Source organism: Phyllostomus discolor, chromosome 3 (genome assembly GCF_004126475.2).
Source record: "Phyllostomus discolor isolate MPI-MPIP mPhyDis1 chromosome 3, mPhyDis1.pri.v3, whole genome shotgun sequence".
NCBI classification, from domain to species: domain Eukaryota; kingdom Metazoa; phylum Chordata; class Mammalia; order Chiroptera; family Phyllostomidae; genus Phyllostomus; species Phyllostomus discolor.
Genome location: NC_040905.2, coordinates 162,062,225 through 162,080,663, shown reverse-complemented (window position 1 = coordinate 162,080,663; position 18,439 = coordinate 162,062,225). Strand labels below are relative to the sequence as shown.

Sequence of the window (18,439 nt, the reverse complement as noted above, 5' to 3'; positions counted from 1 at the left end):
AGACAGGCATTTTATATTCACATTAAGTTCTGTAGTGTTCCTTTCATCGAGGCTTTCAAAGATTAGGCTGTTTCTCTGCCTATGTGCCTTCCCTCTCTGGTGGTCACCGCTGCATCCTCAACGTCAGTTTATAAATCGTCCACAAGCCTGGAGTTGGGGCCAGCTCTGCCCTCAGTCAGTGATGACTGGAGAGGTAGAGGAGCAACCCTAGAGAGGCAGAGAAATACAGTTGTTGGTCTGAATACATTTCTGAAAAATCCAGAAGAACTATAGGACTATGGTAAATTTGAGGAATGAAAAACAAAGCTCTGTCTGAAAATAACGACAGGTTAGTTGCTGCACTTGGGCAGGGAGGAGATGGCTGACTCTTTGGGGCGTGTATTTGTTTAGGATTTTTCTACCGAGAATCATTAGTATGAAGCCTTTTATTGGCAGCTGGGTCCTGGAATAGAAGCAGAGGCACCAGCCCTTGGCCAAAACATTAAGACAAATTAAGATATATTGACGTATGCTGGAAACAGTTACCCGTGTAGATCTAATTTGTTTCACTGCTGGAAGAAAATCCTGAGAGGACGTGAAGCACATACTCGAGAACAGTTCTGCAGCCGCCCTGTGAGCCTGCCACTTACCAGCATCTTCGGGGTTGCAAGCCACTTAAATCGGACATCTACCAAAGGCCAGTGTGTCTGAAAATACATCTTCTATGAGGGTCAGGCATACAGGTGCCTATACAGGTTACTCTGTTCTGTTAATCTAGTGATTTTTCTTGTTTTTTTAAACCCAGCATATTGTTATACATAATTAATATAATTGTTTAGGGCTCTAAAATGGAATAAACACATTTAATAGTCATATAATATACTTAGCAAACTTATATGTTTGCATTATTGTTTGCTCTTTTTTCCTATTCATTCATTTATTTTTATTGTATTTTTCCCATTACCATCTATTGCCTTACCCTCTTCCACCTCTACCTTCCCCCTGAGCACACCAAGCTGCATTTTTCCCAAAGAAAGAGAATAGCATCTAGCATTATGGTTATTCCAGGATGTGACTGTTGCAATATGCCCATCTCACTCACACACACACACACACACACACACACACACGTGAATGGGCCCTTAACAGCATCCTGGGTGGCTGTTAAAGAAGTCAGAGCCCCTTCTCTTGAAATTTTAATTTCCAAAGAAGCAATCAACAGCCAGAGGAATGTTGTGTTTAGATTGAGAGATGATAGCTTCCTTTTGGTTTTTACTGTATTAAATATGTTCAATTGTATGTAAAGAGCATAATCCTCCAGTCACTTTAAAAAAATGGATAGGCCTTTTCTAGCGAGAGGAGTGAATATAAAGCTGTTTGTGCCTGCTGATGGCCTGCAGGTTTACTGCCTTTTCCTTGAGGTTGCTTTATGACAACCTCTCCACGTTTCCTGCTACACTGTACTTCAGGTTTTACCATCAGTGTGGGACAAGTCACGCATGATGCAGGCCCAACAAACTTCTTTGTCCCTGACAGGTATGGCTCAGCTGGTTGGGCCTCATGGTCATGATGCATACCTGCATTGTGGATTCTGTCCCTTGTCAGGGCACTGGCAAGAGGCGACCAATTGACGTTTCGCTCTCACATTGATGTTTCTCTCCCTCTCTCTCTAAAGATAAATAAATAAAAGATTTAAAAAATCATTTTCAGCCCTGGCTGGCGTAGCTCAGTAGATTGAGCACAGGCTGGGAACCAAAGTGTCCTAGGTTCGATTCCCAGCCAGGGTACATTCCTGGGTTGCAGGCCATGACCCCCAGCAACCGCACATTGATGTTTCTCTCTCTCTCTCTCCCCCCCCCTTCCCTCCCTAAAAATAAATAAATAAATAAAAAATCTTTTAAAAAAATCATTTTCTTTGGTGATCATTGGATTCAGAATGTGATTCTCTTTTTGGAAATCAGGCAGGATAGTCTGAAACCTCCAAATGACAGCTCACTGAGAGATGATTTTGTTGCTTCTCAGCTTGCTCCGTGCAGTCAGTCGACTTACCGAGCTGTGCCATCGACTCCGTTTATACGAGCATCTTTGATGGAGGGCAAGGCCTTCTAGCAAGGAGGACTGAATGCTTCCCACCTCTGCAGCTGTCCTTGGCATTCTAGACAACCCTTGCTGCCCAAGCAACGTTCAGTAATTTTATTGGCAGTCAAAGACCATTTGAAACTACATCTAACAATGTAGCCATACACCTCTTAAATCACCTGTGCTCTCAAAAATTTTTATTTATATGCTACCTCTTTAAAATGGAAGTTTTAAGGTATGTTACAATCAAAACCATTCACAATAAAATTAACATGGAAGTGATTTGAAATCATTAAAGGAGAAAGGAAGTATGCTGGCCAGAACAGTTAATGACATTACTGTGGCTTACTGACTGGCGCTAAGACTACCTGAAGATCCAGCATACGTGGGTGACAAGTACATTATGGTGCAGCCACATGAGAGAAGCCTTTAGAATTTTCCTCAGGGTGAGTTTATAAGAATAAGGGGAAATGCTCATAATATAGTATTAGTAAGAAGAAGATTAAAATCTATAAAATTATCTCAGCTGTGTTTACAAAACTGAAAAATAATATTAGAAGATAGTTCACCAGAATATTAACTATGGCTGATGAGCTGAAGTGATTTCTTTTGTATTTCTCTTTGTTTTAGATAATTATCATGAACATATATTACTTTTACAAGCACATGTAAATTTTAGCTTTTGACTCTGAGCTTCCTGACGAAAGGCAAAAGGGGTTATATGACTTTCATTATGTGATGGAAAGAAGTATCTCAGTTCTTCAAAATAAACTCTTCCTTGATACAGAATTCCAGAAGGATGTTGAGTGGCATATGTGCAAATCTTGATAAAGTTCTTAGGGCAGATGCAGAAGGGGCACCCCCTCTGACTGTGTCTCGTGACCACCACCCAGGAGGAGCCCAAGGGCGACGGATGTCACCATGAGCTGTGGCAGTGAGGGCTCGCCAGTCAGGGAGCATTCCCCTCATGAGGCTTCCATCTCTTACTTTTGTGTTTGGAGTTTCGAAGTGCTTTTTTCACCCTGTGCATCTTTCCCAAGTGTGTGCAACAGGCTTAGCCGATCCAACAACAGTTCTCAACTCTTTCACACCATCAGGATTGGATTATTACTAGTTCTGGAAATCAGTCTTTAAAAAGTGAAGTAATTTGACTTCTCCCCCATTTCAGGTGTTGCTGCCCTGGATTCCAACGTATCTGGAAAAATTGGTCTGCGTGCCGTCGCGTATTATTTCTGTACCACTATCATTGCTGTCATTCTAGGTAAAATTTATCACCGAATCCTTATTCCTCTATATAATTGCGACTTTTCATTTGAAGGGTTGGGCTTTTAATAATGCTCATGTTTTGTTTTGTTTCGTTTTTTAATCAGAAGGTGGTATTGTTACACTACCATGAACCTTTTCGTCTTGAAGTCTACACAGCACCTTAAAATAGAATGCCAACCGAATTCCAGCCGTGGCGCCCTTTCTCAAAGCCTCTAGGGATAAACAGGAAGAGGGTGGCTGTACTATGGCTTTTCAAGGTTATTAGGGAGAAGGAAGTGAAGCCAAGAGCTTATAAAATCTTTAAACTGATTAGTCTATAATAGTGGAGTTGAGTATTATTTAAAAAGATTTCCAGAAAAATAGCATTTGAGTCCATTTCAAACTTCACATTGTACTGAGAACTAATGGTTGAGTCTTGCCAGGTATAAATTACACTTGAAAGAGGGAGCACATTCTAAAGGAATAGAGCTGCTCCTGTACTTTTGGCGTCCTTTTGTGAAGAAGATATGGTCCGTCCTTTGTGACCTGGCGTGGTATTTTAAGAGGGACACCCCAAGTGGGAAGAGAAGACGGGAATGGACTCATGTGCAGCCAGCCTGACCCTTGCAGCTCTGCGTTAATGAACTGGCGAGCAGTGGTGAGGGTTTCGAGTTATTACACCAGGGGCCTAGGAGGGCCTGAAGCCTAATTTTAAAAAGGCCCCATCTCCTCATGAGGTGCCTAAGGGAGGTCAACACAAAAGAAAAAAAGCTGGATGTACATCTTTTCTGCAACCCTGGGAGGGAGGAATGGGCCATGGCCACTCATGGCTTTTCCATTGCCCAGTGACTCCTCCCACTAGCAAAACTGACCCAATCGGCATCCTTGAAGCCCTACCCCCTTGGGGATAAAGGAGGAGCCATAAAGGGCATCAGGATTTTTTCCCCTTCACTTCTCTCCAGTGCCTTGGTCTCTTCTACAACTTCCCACCCCTCTGCTTGGACACTCAAGTGACAGGAGCCCATTACCTCCAAAGGCCAAAACGGTGGTTTCAGAGGCTCTCTGCTTAGACAGTTCTTCCTTACTGTGAGAAGAATGATCTCCCTGTAACTCCTGTCTGTTTCTGCCTCATTCCACCTCTGGAGAGTCACATGAAACAACACCGTTCTCAGCCCTAACACTTTTTCAGGTTACATGACAACTTTCCAGGCTTGTGGTGTGTAAGGAAGATAAGGCTTATTCTGTGTGACCTTCTGGGAAATAACCAACATCTGTGGGTAAAAGGGGCAGGAAGATACCGAACAAGTGATCTGAGTTGGAAAAGGGATCACCCTCACCCCAACTCCTGCCTAGGTTGACCTCATAAGCCAAAGTAAAAGAAAAAAGAACAGTTCTCATCAGCAGGTATTTCCAGAAGCAGTTCTGGAATATACAGAATTTAAAAAACAAAAACACAGGAGCCTTGACCAGTTGAGCATTGTCCCACAAAGTGAGGGGCCGCCTGTTCGATTCCCTGTCGGGACACATGCCTGGGTTGCAGTCCTGGTCCCTGATTGGGACACGCGTGAGAGGCAACTAATCGATGTTTCTCCCATGTATTGTTGTTTTTCTCCTTCTTTCTTCCTTCCCCTCTCTCTAAAAATAAGTAAAATAAAATTTTTTTAAAAGTTAAAAAAAAAAACACGAGAAGCGTTCCCTCTGCTTCATTTAAATGGAAAAGCAATTAAGGCTGCTGCTGAGGTTGCAGCTGAGATTGAGCGTTTTGGCTGCCCCCAGGGTCCCCATGCCCATACTGCCTGGCCCTGCCATGCCCACTGGTTCAGAGAAGGATGCACAGGCGGTCCCAGGTGCTCCGGAAAGGTCTTAATGCTCTGTGGGTGCTATCCTTGACCACAGGTATTGTGCTGGTGGTGAGCATCAAGCCTGGTGTCAGCCAGAAAGTAGAAGAAATTGACAGGACAGGCAGCAGCCCTGAAGTCAGCACGGTGGATGCCATGTTAGACCTGATCAGGTGAGTGTGGTGCCAGCCAGGTGGCTTCACTGGGGTTCAACCTGTGTGGTCACACTGGGCCCCGTACTTGGTTTAATGCTCTGCTGTTGCCGTCTTGCAATTTTTAATACTTTTTAAATTATTGTGCATTTTCATTTTGCCCTGGACCCTGCAAATTGCATAGCCAGTTCAGCTTGCCAGGTCATGGCTCCAGCAGGGTATGGAAGAGATAAGTTCCTCTGTTAGGATTTAGGATGGGCAGAGATGCAGAAAGTGCACTTATTACATTAAGATGTTGGGCTGGGTTGGGTCGTCAGTATGGAAGCACATTTGAAGAAAAAAAAATTTAATTGTACAGGAAAAAGCCTCTTAATCTGAAGCAATCAGGGCTGGAAATTAGTCAGTTAATAAATAACAAAGAAGAGAATCACTAAAATGATAAATATGCATTACATATATTGTTTTACACTTAAAACAACGTATTTATTTGCCAATTTTTTGTGTATGGTGAAGGTCTTTTTCTTGAGTGTGTGAATTGGTTGTGATTTTCTATCATTTCTGTTGCATGTGCTGCTGAATGCAATAGAAATGCATCACCTAACAGGAGCGTCCAACCCGCAGCCTGCAGGCCACATGTGGCTCAGGGTGGCTACAAATGCAGCCCAACACAAAATCATGTTTACTTAAAATATTATGAGATTATTTTGTGATTACATGTCGCAGTGTATTTAATGTGTAGCCCAAGACAGCTCTTCTTCCAGTGTGGCCCAGAGGCGCCAAAATTTGTACAGCCCTGAGTCCAGATTCAGTTTCCAAAAAGTGGAGCAAAAAGAGCCTTAGAAATTGAGGCAAGCCCTGGCTGGCATAGCTCAGTGGATTGAGCGCGGGCTGCGAACCCAAGTGTTGCAGGTTAGATTCCCAGTCAGGGTACATGCCTGGGTTGCAGGCCACAGCCCCCAGCAACCGCACATTGATGTTTCTCTCTCTCTCTCTCTCTTTCTCCCTCCCTTCCCTCTCTAAAAATAAATAAATAAAATCTTAAAAAAAAAAAAAAGAAAGAAAACTGCAGGCCAAGCTGAGTGCCAAATCTTTCTAGTTTTCCTTTCTTTTCCATTGGTTTCCCATGCCTAATTTAACCATAGAAATTTTAGTCACTTGTCTTGATTGAGTTTCTAGGCATTTGTCTTAGTTTTCATAAAAACCATACCTTCCTTTTCACACTCATATTTCATTGATTTACATAACTTCTTATTTAGTAATTACAATGATAATTTGCAATTGGCATAAAGAATTTGGGAAGAATTGCAGTAGACTCCTGGTAGGCATACATTCTCATTGATGAGAACAGAATTGTGTAGAATATCAACAAAGTCTTTTAACTGTGAGTGTCCACCTGCCAGTGCTGTGTCTCATCCAGGGCAGCATGCACATCAGTCACCCAGTGAATCAGTTCAGTCATGGCTGATTCAGAGAGCTTTCTATGTACTTGGGTGAAGCTTAGCAGGGAAAAATACATCTTACTACAAGGAAGTATTATGCAAAAAAGCCAGAAGAGAAACCAGAGTACTGATTCCATGTTCTACTCATCCCCACCAACGTGTGGGCTGTGACAAACGAAATAGAACTCTTGCCTTAACACAACCCTGCTCTTCCTGTCTCCAACAGGAACATGTTCCCCGAGAACCTCGTCCAGGCCTGTTTCCAGCAGGTAATAACACGGACTTTTGTCCACATCACTCCCCTCTTCCCGCTACCAATGAATTTTTTTTTCTTTCTGTGACCCAACAAAGAGAGTTAGGCCATGAAAAATGGCAGGAAGTGTACCATGTACGGAGGAATTTCAGGGGAGTCCTGTGTTCTGGACCCCTGCTCCTGGGTCACAGTGCAGTCAGTGCCTGCCGTGACTCAGATTGCTCCCTTTCCTTTATGCTTTTCCCCACAAGGGCTCAAATGGAGTAAGTCAGAAAACTGGCAAACAACAAATGTTTAAAACATGGCATCTAGTTCCTAGTTTTAGAGGACCACATTGTATTTGTGGAAAACCTTGGGCTGTCGGCGGTGAAAAAAGTAGCCTGCCTTCTCCTCTTTCGGGACATTAGTGCCTGGCCCACATGGGTGGCCGGTGTCACTGGTGTCTGGTCTTTTCCTCAGTCATTCTGTCCCCATTGCTGGCGTTCTACAGAACAGCATAACAAAACCCTGACGGTTTTTATCTCTAGGAAAGTTTAAAAATCTCTTTGTTCCATTTTCTTCAGGTCTTTTTCTCTCCTTTGTCTATGGACTTAGACAGCTGAGTCTATCACAGACTGCTGACTTCATTTACATAAGTATATGCACAGAGACCGCTGTGTGCACCAACAGAAACGGCAATTAAACTGCTCACTGCCAACCTCCAGGCGGCACAGAACCACCTCTGTTTCGGGGGTGGCTCTGCAGTTCAGCCACAGTGGTCACTTGTAAGGTTCTTGAGTTGGCAGAGCCTCGGAGGAGTGCCATTTATGCCTGGAATAATGGTGCACTAGCTCTTCTTAACCCTCTCTGCGGAAGCTCCATGGAACCAGACAGGGCTGAAGGAAGAGGATTGAACAGAAACCTCACGGAGTGGCCCTAAAAGGATTGCTGATATTAGAACAACCTTATAGTTGTTGTTTATTAAAGTCATAGTGGTGACATTTATCAAAGTGATGAGGTTTCTGTCAGCATAAAAATAATAAACTAATAAATACATAAGTAGAAACAAAAATAACTGACAGGACTCCCATGGAGTCTGTCGGCTGACGTACCTATAAATAAAACCTGTACTTTCTTTCATGTTATTGCTCCATTAATTTGTTCTCTATTATGAAAGTGAGAGAACATTTTGACATCACTGAATGGTGGCTGTGGGAGGCAGGGGTTTGGATTTCTCAATTCCACTTTTGGTTCCAAAGCCTCATAGGAGGTTCTGTCAACACCTGGAGTCAATGGAGACATCGTAAGAGGTAGAAACTTTCTGTGGTACTTCTTTCCCCAAAGTAACCGTATTCCCAGGGTTTAGCCTCAGATGCTTAAAGAAACTTTTTTTGTTTGTTTCTTTGTCTTTTTCCCCCTCCGACGTGCAGTATAAAACCACGCGTGAAGAAGTGGAAACTCCCAGTGAGCCAGGGGTGAATACGACCGAAGCATCTGTCACAGCCGTCATGACTACTGCTGTGCCCAAGGTATTCCTCCTTCCGAGTCTCCCGCACCCCACCCCAGTCAGAAGGGGCTGAGTTTCGAGTGAGCAGGAGATGCAAATACAGCCGGTCGTCATTATTCATGCCTTCCGCATTTGTGGATTCACTTCCTCGCTGAACTGTGTGTGCAGCCTCAAAATCAACCCCTGAGGCACTTTGGTGTGTCATTTGTAGATATGCAAAGAGTGGTGAAAAGTTTAAGTCGCCCAATGCACACGTGTTCCCAGCTGAGGCTGAACAAGGCTCTGCCTTCTTGTTCTAGCTCTCATACTAAACACAAGTATCTTTTTGTGGTGTGTTTATGCCACATTTTTCACAGTTTTATACTTCTCATGGTAATTTCACTGTTTAAAATGCCCCGTAGTGCTGAAGTGCTGTCTGTGGCACCTAAATGCAAGAAGGCTGCAATTTGCCTTATAGAGAACAAAGGATGTTAAATAATCTTCATTCAGGCATGAGTTACAGTGTTTTGGTTATGAGTTAAATAAGGTGTCTCTGAACAGAAGCAGGCATAAAGCAAGATTATATATTATTTGATGAAAACTTTGTGAACATTGGTTCCTAGGAACTTAATTACGTACTTTCCCTAGAAAAAAATAACTCACTATTCACTGATTCAGTGTTGGTGACCACTTTTGTAGAACATAACTACCACGAACAGTAAGGAGCCACTGAACCACACAGAAAAGAGTGGGCCCTGCTGCCTCTGTATCCTCGCCCCTCCTCGGAGTCAAGTTGGGCACCTCTGGGAACTGCTGTTCCCCATAGATCTGCAAGACTACGCAAATACAGAATGCAGGCCCATGATTTCTTATTTGAAACTCTGTGCCCAGATGCCTTTCAGAGACCAGAGTTGTCCACTTTGGATGGGCACACACTCAGGTGGTGTGTGTATACATCACACACCATCCTTAGCATGGGATTGGCAACAACACTCTAGAATCAGGTACATCAATGTATGGCGACAGACTTACGAATATTCTGCCACGGAAGAGAAATAGACCGTAAGTAGTCTTATCTCAGTTCAGGGTATGTTTTGCCACCAAGAATTCAGCATAAACTCATTGATAAAATCAATGGGCTTTGAGGGCTTTGGGGATTTCATTAGTGGAGGCTAGAATGTATGGGCCTGATATAGTACATTTTTAGTCCTGTAGTAGATTTGTCCTGAATGTCTCTGCCTTCACACAGGAAGGAAAGACTTAAGGAAAAGAGAAATATTCAGTAGACTTAAGAATTAAAATCAAATAGGCCACAGTTGGCTCCCTACTTCTTCCTGCAGAATGCCTTAACTTGCCCTGGCCAGTGTGTCTCAGTTGGTTGGGCATCATCCTGCAAAACCAAATAGTCACAGGTTTGATGCATGGTCAGAACACATGCCTAGGTTGTGGGTTTGGTCCCTGTTGATGCACATAAGAAAGGCACCAATTGATGTTTCTCTCCCTCTCTTTCTCCCTCCTTTCCCCTCTCTCTAGAATCAATAAGTATGTCCTGGGTGAGGATTAATAAAAAGGAATGCCTTAACTCCTCAGACAGGGTCAGTGGCCCTCCACAACTTGGCTTGTCCCTAGTTTCTGGGCTGAATTCCCAGTGGGCCCCCTCTGTTCTATCCAGATCCACCTCTTCAATTACTCCTTACTCCTGCCTTGTGATGTGGTTCCACAAGGATTTTCTGAGCACCTCCGTGAGCCAGTCCCTGATGAACACAGGACTGCAATAGTGAAAAGACAGATGTGTCAGTTGCCCTCATGTGAAGAGTGGTGAATATACAATAGGGAAGAACAGAGTACTCGGGGCATTCAACTGGGTGGTTTAAATTCGTTTGGGTATCATAAAGGGTGGGTAGGAATTATCCAAACATGGTGCAGAGGTCCAGTGCATGATGACATTTGCCTTTGCTCACCATTTTTTAGGAGTATGTTTGCGTCTCCTGGCTGCCTGCTCCTGGGGCCTCACTTCCGCTAACCTCACAGCCCTCATTCATCTCCCCAGTTCCCCTATGACACCCATAACTCATAGCTTCGCTATGTCATCTTGCTATCATTGACTTATCTTTCTCATGGTTAGTTTTGTATCTCCAGCTGCACTGTAAGACCTGATGGTGTAAGACTTTATGCAGTTGGCACACACTAGCTGCTCAATAAATATTTGTTCAATTAAATCAGACCATAATTAAGAAATGACTGGTGCCCCAGGGGCTCATCTGATTATGTTATGTCCTTTAGAAATCTCTCAGTAAATCTCATGCTATTCTTACCCAGGATAAAGCAAAGAAATAGTTCATAGTAGTAGGACTCTGGTAAACTTTTATATCTCCAAAATTCTGTTGGTCATTCAAATTAGCAGCAGTAAAGAATGTTCTCATGCTTCATTATCATAATAAAACAGTAAAATGTCCTAAAAAACATCAACATTAGTAAATATTGTGTTTCCCACATTATTAATTCCTGTCTTTGTTATGCAGCTTCCAAATGTAGCTAGTAGTTAAAATAACCCTGAAAATGCCTTGATTCTAAAGTTCTTATTAAAAACGTAAAAGCATCCCAGAATAAGAAATCTTCACAAGAAATATTGAAATAGGCATTTGTTGAGAGAAAGAGAAAAAAGAATACTTTACACCTTGATGGCTAAGGGTGAGGGTGGTAAAAATTTGATATGTGTGTAGGTGTAGGTGGTTTCTTTTTTTTTTTAAATTAAATTCCCCAAAGTGTTGTTGACTCTGACTTGTAAATCACTGTTGGTTATGTTTGGCTATTGTATCTTCTCGTTGTAATGCCTGTGCAGTCTAACAGGATTATCATCATGCATCAATATATTTTCTTGGTTTCCATCCACAGAACAAAACAAAGGACTACAAAGTCGTAGGCATGTACTCAGATGGCATAAATGTCCTGGGCTTGATTATCTTTTGCCTCGTCTTTGGACTTGTCATTGGAAAAATGGGAGAAAAGGGGCAGATTCTGGTGGATTTCTTCAGTGCTCTGAGTGACGCAACCATGAAAATCGTTCAGATTATCATGTGGTAAGCAAATGCCCCTTATTCTATCTTGCTTCCCCCGAAAACTATCCCCTCAATATCAGAACCAGGAGTCTTTTGTTTCTGAGCTGACTCACCCTCTCTAGGTGAACCCTGACTATCAAGGCACTGGAGTATTAAGTCATTGCACATACTAGTTTTCTCACCAACAAAGGTCTAGATATCAGCCGTTGTCTTCTCTACCAAAGCCCTCGATCATCTTGTGCCCAGCCAACATTTGCGTAAGAAGTGACTCTGAAGGAATGATGGGAAGGGATTCCTTGCACATCAGAACACAGGTGCTTTCCTTATCAGGCCGTGTGCAGAAGTGGTATTCAAAACACTTATAACAAGTGCAGCAGGAGCACTAACCCATCCAAACGGAAGCTGCTGGAGTGTCTGCCCTATGTCTAGAGATGCTGAAAAGTCCAGCTTTCCTCAGAGACCTCTGTCCCACTTAAGTCACATCGAGCTGGTTTACCGCCATTTACTCTGAAATGTAGACATGACAGTGACATAAAGGGCTCAGTTATTTCAGTCATTTAATCCCACTCAACCTCAGCATCATCATCTATTAAAAATGATAAGAATAAAATTTACCACTGGGGTTGGGAGAAGTATATATACTAAGTGAATTGATGCCTGTAAAATACTTATGCCAACACAAAGCATGTGATGAGAGCCCCACAAACAGCCGTTACAACCACTCCTGCTACTGACCCTATTGCTCTGTTGTTGAGACTTCTACCTGGGAAACAAGATGACTGTGGCTAGAAAGAGCCTAGTGACTGCATTCAAAGGAACAAGCTAAAATGACATCTCAAGTGTGACAGTTGGTCAAATGTTTGTGTACTGGGAGCAAGGAACGGGATTACACAACAGTTTAACCATAGCTTCTTTTTTATTTTTTATTGATGCAGTGACAGCGGTTAATTAAAGTTTTATAGGTTTCGGGTGCACCATAACCACACCTTCTTGCCAAGTTTGTCCCATTGTGGTAGCTTAGGTGGGTAGAATTTAAGGTGAACACAGGTGTTGAAACCTGGAGCCACTGTGGTCCCCCAGGGCCTGAAACTGAGGTGAAACTGTAAGCTTAGCTTCACCGTGTGCCCTGCGCAGCTGCCAGCCGAGAACGTGTGCAGAGCCGAGGCGCGGGCCCTGGCCTGTTTCCTCCCCAGCGACCCCACCGAGAGGGAACACCTGCTGACGTTGTGCTTACTTTCTAGTTACATGCCAATCGGTATCTTGTTCCTGATCGCTGGGAAGATCATAGAAGTGGAAGACTGGGAAATATTCCGCAAGCTGGGCCTGTACATGGCCACCGTCCTCACTGGGTATGTCAGACACAAGAGGAGAAACACAAACCTCACTTGAACTCATGAGGGGCTGGGTTTCAGTTGGTTAAAATCAGCTTCTCTTCCACGTGCAGGGGAAGATGGGGTTCAGCGATAAGAGAGCGGCGTGGCGGGGGAGGGGGGCAGGACTGCCCTTTAACAGCTGTGCTGGAGGTGGATCTCACTGCACTCATTGCCGGATCTTGGCAGAACAGCCTGGACCAGCCTCTGTCACTGCTTTTATTACTTGTGTTCAAATAATTTTTTAAAACAAGAGCAAAACCCATTGGTATTCAGTCTTGGCTCTCTCCTGGCCTTTACTTCCTCAAGGATATAAACTAACTAACCAAGCAAGTAATAATAACTCCCATGCACCCTGAGCCTGAAAGAAATTAGGCAGGGCCTAAATAAAAATCAAGCAAGTAGGAGCAAGACAGCCGGTTGGTTGCAAGCCTGTTAGTGGGGCTGGTGACTGCTGTCACTCCCTGCATCATCACAGGGCCAGAGAGGGTACTGGGGAAATCTTAAGGCTGGTAGGAATTGTGGAAAGCTGGAAGGCAGCGGGAGACAGGTAATTTACATATTTACTTCAGCCCAGTTATTGGTTTGCCGAGGGGATGAGTTATAAATGGTGCCCCCAGATACCTCGTCAGGGGCAGGATACATCGCATATGCCGAGAAATGTGGACCACGGGAATGAGTAAACATCATCAGTTTGATTCCCGAAGGTCAGTGCCCCCACACACCCAAAGTGAATAATCAGCCCACTTATTGGAACTTGATCACCTTGGGGAGTTTCCACTGCACAGCATTTGCTACTTATTCTGTGTTTACCCAAAGCATAGCCCTGATGGCCAACAGGGAAGAAGCCTGGGTTCCTACAGCGTGAGGGTCAGTCACATCCCAGGGCCATCCACCTATGAGAGGCCAGGGGCTGTGTTCAAGCAGTGATGGGGCTGAGGGCCAGTATGCCGAGCCATTTCATAGACGGGTTCTGCTGGTTTCTGTCCTCTTATCCTAGCTCGGTTTCTAACAGAAAACTAAATAAGCCAGTTCCTCATAGTTCTTAGCCACAAGCTCTCTGTCCAGAGGACCCTCTCTCCAGACCTCCAGGAACTATATTTTCAATGATTATTTCATGTTCACATAACTGATCTTTAACGTCTAAGTTGCCACTTACATAGCATCTGCTAAATTGGTCTCATTTCTGAAGCTCCTGTTTTGTGTAACCTACATATTTCCATGTGAAACAAGGAATCGTTTTGGAAGACAGGAGTAATGTAGAGCATCAGTCCTGACTATAGAAGAGCAGGGACGTCCTCCTCCTCATTGCGTTCCTCACTCCATTCTTAGACAGTGGGCGCCACCAGAGTGGCGAGGGCTGTAATACGGACTATACCAGAGGTTTGGATGGGGCCACGGAGTCACCAAGTAGGGAGGAGTCAGCCGGGTGTGGAAAGGCGAGGGAAGGCTCCCTGAAGGAAGGGAAGTTTTATGGCGCCTGAGAGGAGGAGTTAGGTTTCTGCAGCAGAAGGAAGTGAAAGCATTTGAGCGCAGTCAGCAGGAACAGTGTGTACAGGGCTTGGAAGCGTGACGTGACTGTCCTCTGAGCTCTGAAATGTGGGTTCAGCCTCTGGCTTGGCATCTAACTTTGACAACATGCTTCATCTGCTGAGTGAATCTCTGTATCTTCATATGTGGAATGGAGATGTGTTCCTGCCCTGCTTCTCATTTTCTCATTGGGTCATTATTAAAGTTCAATGATGTTATGAATGAAAAAGCTGTTTGAAAAAAGGTTAATATGTGGCTGTGATGGCCGAGTGGTTAAGGCATTGGACTCAAAAAAGGTTAATATGAGAAGGTGGTATCACCTATGAACTTGTTTCTCTCTCTTGTTTACAGACTTGCAATCCACTCCATTATAATTCTCCCACTGATATATTTCATAGTCGTAAGAAAGAACCCTTTCCGATTCGCCATGGGAATGGCCCAGGCTCTCCTGACGGCCCTCATGATCTCTTCCAGGTAACCGGAAGGGGGTGTCTAGAAGAAGTCTCTGGGCCTTCCCTTATCAACTCTCACCACACTCGATGAAGTACTGACTGTAGCTTGTCATTTTTGTAGCTGCCTTTAATTCAAGAAACAATGTCCATGTTCTCTGCCCATGTCCTTGAATGTATTTCTTTACCCTATTGGATTTTTCCTGTCCTCTTGGCATGGCCTGCAGCCCGGGAACGGGTTATGCTGCAACTTGGAGCAGTGGTGGCCATAGCACCTTTTGAATTCTGAACCTGTCAAAAGTGCCAGCATGCTTTGGTCTCTTGGTTTAGTTTTTGGGATAGAAGTGTCTCCTCAGGCAGGGACTGAGGACCAGCATTTCTAAACCATAAGTTGCTTGTCTTTTTACCACACAGTTCGGCAACACTGCCTGTCACGTTCCGCTGTGCTGAAGAAAAGAACAAAGTGGACAAAAGGATCACCAGATTTGTGTTGCCCGTCGGTGCCACCATCAACATGGACGGGACTGCCCTCTACGAAGCGGTGGCAGCTGTGTTCATTGCACAGCTGAATGGCTTGGACCTGGGCATCGGGCAGATCATCACTATCAGGTGGGGCTTGGTGTCACGCTCCCTTCCATCACCCTTACTGGAATTGCCTCTAGCAGAAATCACCTGTGAAGAGAGATCAAGTGTGATCCAGTGGTGGATTGATGTTTTTGGTCTACAGAGTCTCTTCCCTGGACTAAACACGACTAAAGGCGTTTGAAATGCCTTTAAAACACCCAGGTGGAAATAGGCAGTGAGCAGTGAGTTCTCAACTGTAGATACAGAAGCCAGAGTCCTCGGCTTGTTAGTCAATTATCTGTGTTTGAATCTGAGTTTTACCACGATTAGATAAGGCCTTTGCCAAGTTTCTTGAATTCTCTAAGCTTCTGCTTCTCACGCATAAAATGAAGATAATCATAATACCAACATTTTACCCAAGGAGTGATAATTAAGTTAGATGATGCATATAAAATGCTTAGAATGATGCCCACATGGGGAGTACTCAGTAAATGTTCAGAATGGATGACATTACATAGAGAGAGTCCACACAGTGGAGAAAAGGACCAAGGACTGAGCCCTAGACAATCCTAACGTGAGAGGCAGGCAGGGAGGGAAGAACCCAAGAGGAAGAATGACAAGGAAAGAAAGGCAGGAAGAGGGCCATGAAACCACGGTGTCACTGAACCCCAGAAAAGAGAGATTTTCAAGGAAGAAGTGGTCAGTGGAGCCAAATACTGCAGAGAATCCCAGTCAAATGGAGACTGAAATTGTCCACTCAAGTCGATGGTGAACATGTCATCAGTGAAGTTACAAGAGCTGTTCATTGAGAGCTGCTCTGTTCATTTGGTGGCCGTTAGCTATACACACGAATTGGGTGGAGCAAACACAGAAGGTCCCATTGTTGCAGACATAGGTGCCAGCATTATAGGTTCTGTCACTGCAGAAGGTTCTGCTGGTCAGCACGGCTTTGAAGTGTGGGTTGTGATTCGAATTCATCAGAGACTTCAGTTTGGAGAGAAGATTAAGACTAAACCGGGCCCCTGAGCCTACTCAAGGACGACCTGACCACATCAGAGTTAATTCACTCTTGCGTCCCCAGCACTTGGCACAGGCATAAGTTCCAGGCATAAATTAAGTTCTAACAGTACACACATCTTTAAACCTTCCCCAACCCCAAGTCATAAAGTATTTATTGCAGTTTGCTTGAAATCAACTGAAGACAAGCACAAACCAGGCCATTTGGCTCATCCGCTGGGCAACTCTATGGATGCTGCGGGAGCTGTGAAGAAGTGTTAGTGGCTAAAGAAGATCCTGCCAGAAGAGCTTGAATAAAGTCGTATGGGTTGAACTGCAACAAGTATGTTAGAACTGAAACCTTGAATCATGCTGGAGAAGGTCCCACAGCCACTGTGGTTCCAGCAGTTGGTACTTTTAGACTCCCAAGTGCCTTTTCCCACCTCCCTCACCTGGGGCTGTGCAATCCTGGCTGCACTGCGCTGATGTCCAAGCAGTGGCTGTATGAGATGCCAGTGCTTCGGGGTACTTGCCACCTTGTGATGAATTCCCTCCCTCTGCCTCAGTCATAAGTTTCCTATCTCTCTCTAACCTTTAAAAAAGAAAAAGAAAACCTGCTGGAGGAATAAACTTGGGGCCTTGAGGCTAAATAATCAATTCACATAAAAACCTCTCTCCCTGTCTGGTATATTCTTATAGCTGACTTGGCTGATAACTGCTGGCCCAGAGCCAATTACAGCTGCCAGGTCCAGAGTAATCACTCACTTAAAGTAAAACATCCTTTCTGGCTCTACCCGGGAGGCCATGAATTAATGAGTGTTATTTTTAACTGTACAAGTTACCATTGTGGCTCCTGTGTTTGGTGGTTAAAGAGGTTTTTGGGCCTGTAGTTTATCTCTTTCTGTGGCCCTGTGGGACTGGACATCAAAGAAATGTAGGCATTGTCCCCCCAAAACATACTCTTTTGTGGTTTTTTTCATAGCATTCATTTACCAAACGTCACAACTGATTGGAAGTAGGATGTGTTTTCTTATAATGAAAGCTAATTATAACATTTGGGGCCTAGAAAGAGCTTGGAGGAAAAGGTAGCAGTAACAGTACTAGCAGTTGTTTTTGTGGTAGTGTTACCAAATGGATCCCCCTTCTCCTGGGGTCCCCCTGTTCTAGGTTCACCTTGCCTGCCACCAGGGAATAACATCTCTCAATGTCAGAGATTGGTAAAAAGGAAAGGAAGTATTCATTCAAAAAGTTATACAGACTTAGAGTAGTGACTTAATGTCTTCATTAAAATACTAAAGTTCTTTAGAACACCCACAAACACACATAGTCCTTCCATCCCCTCTTTGCCCAGTCTGGGGTACCGTATCTCAGGAAAAGCAATAGAAGTCTGTGGTTCAGGTAGCTTCCGGTTCTTCCCAGTAACCTGTGCTTGGCTGGCAGGCCTCCTGCAGTTCTCAGAACCATCAGCTGTGTTGCCGGGATCTCCAGTTCTTAATCCAAATCCATGTGACACCTTCTCATGGCCCACCAGCAAGAGTCCTTTCACCGCTTTCTCACAGCATCTCTCCCGCATTCTTCTGAACTGCTAAGAGAGAACTCTCCATCGCTGATATATATTGCTCATCTGCTTCCTAGGCTGCGTGGCAAAGGGAGCCCCAAAGCTCCCAAACCTTGCCAAACCTGCATGGTTCCCTCTCTCACCAAAGCTGCATAGGGCCCCCTCACATACCTGCCATGACTGGGTTTAAATCCCAATACCAATCTTCCTCGGCAGCCCCGTTTCTGACTCCTCCCACAACTGGCTACATGTGCCAGCATTCCTGTATTTTTCCAGCTTTCCTGGGCTGCCACAGTAAGTACGGGCAGGCATGGCCTCATGGCGTGGAGCGAACCATCTTCAAGCTCTCAATAGGCGCTGTAACCAGAGGGAGTTGCCTCCCAGTTACATCCTGGGTCACTCCCATCTCTCTGACTCAAAACACAGCCACAGCCATTTAACATATCTAAGAAACCAGTTAAAG

General features: G+C 44.4%; 1 protein-coding gene across 1 annotated transcript in view; it reads left to right on the top strand.

Moving 5' to 3' along the window:
• The window catches only part of SLC1A1 (solute carrier family 1 member 1), a 72,290-nt gene that overhangs the window by 47,179 nt on the left and 6,672 nt on the right, over nucleotides 1–18,439 (top strand). Inside the window, exons 3-10 of the mRNA XM_028522158.2 lie at nucleotides 3,227–3,319; nucleotides 5,200–5,314; nucleotides 6,959–7,001; nucleotides 8,395–8,493; nucleotides 11,346–11,530; nucleotides 12,751–12,858; nucleotides 14,761–14,883; nucleotides 15,273–15,467. Of these exons, the coding sequence (XP_028377959.1) occupies nucleotides 3,227–3,319; nucleotides 5,200–5,314; nucleotides 6,959–7,001; nucleotides 8,395–8,493; nucleotides 11,346–11,530; nucleotides 12,751–12,858; nucleotides 14,761–14,883; nucleotides 15,273–15,467 (961 nt within the window). The remainder of the gene's footprint in view (nucleotides 1–3,226; nucleotides 3,320–5,199; nucleotides 5,315–6,958; nucleotides 7,002–8,394; nucleotides 8,494–11,345; nucleotides 11,531–12,750; nucleotides 12,859–14,760; nucleotides 14,884–15,272; nucleotides 15,468–18,439) is intronic.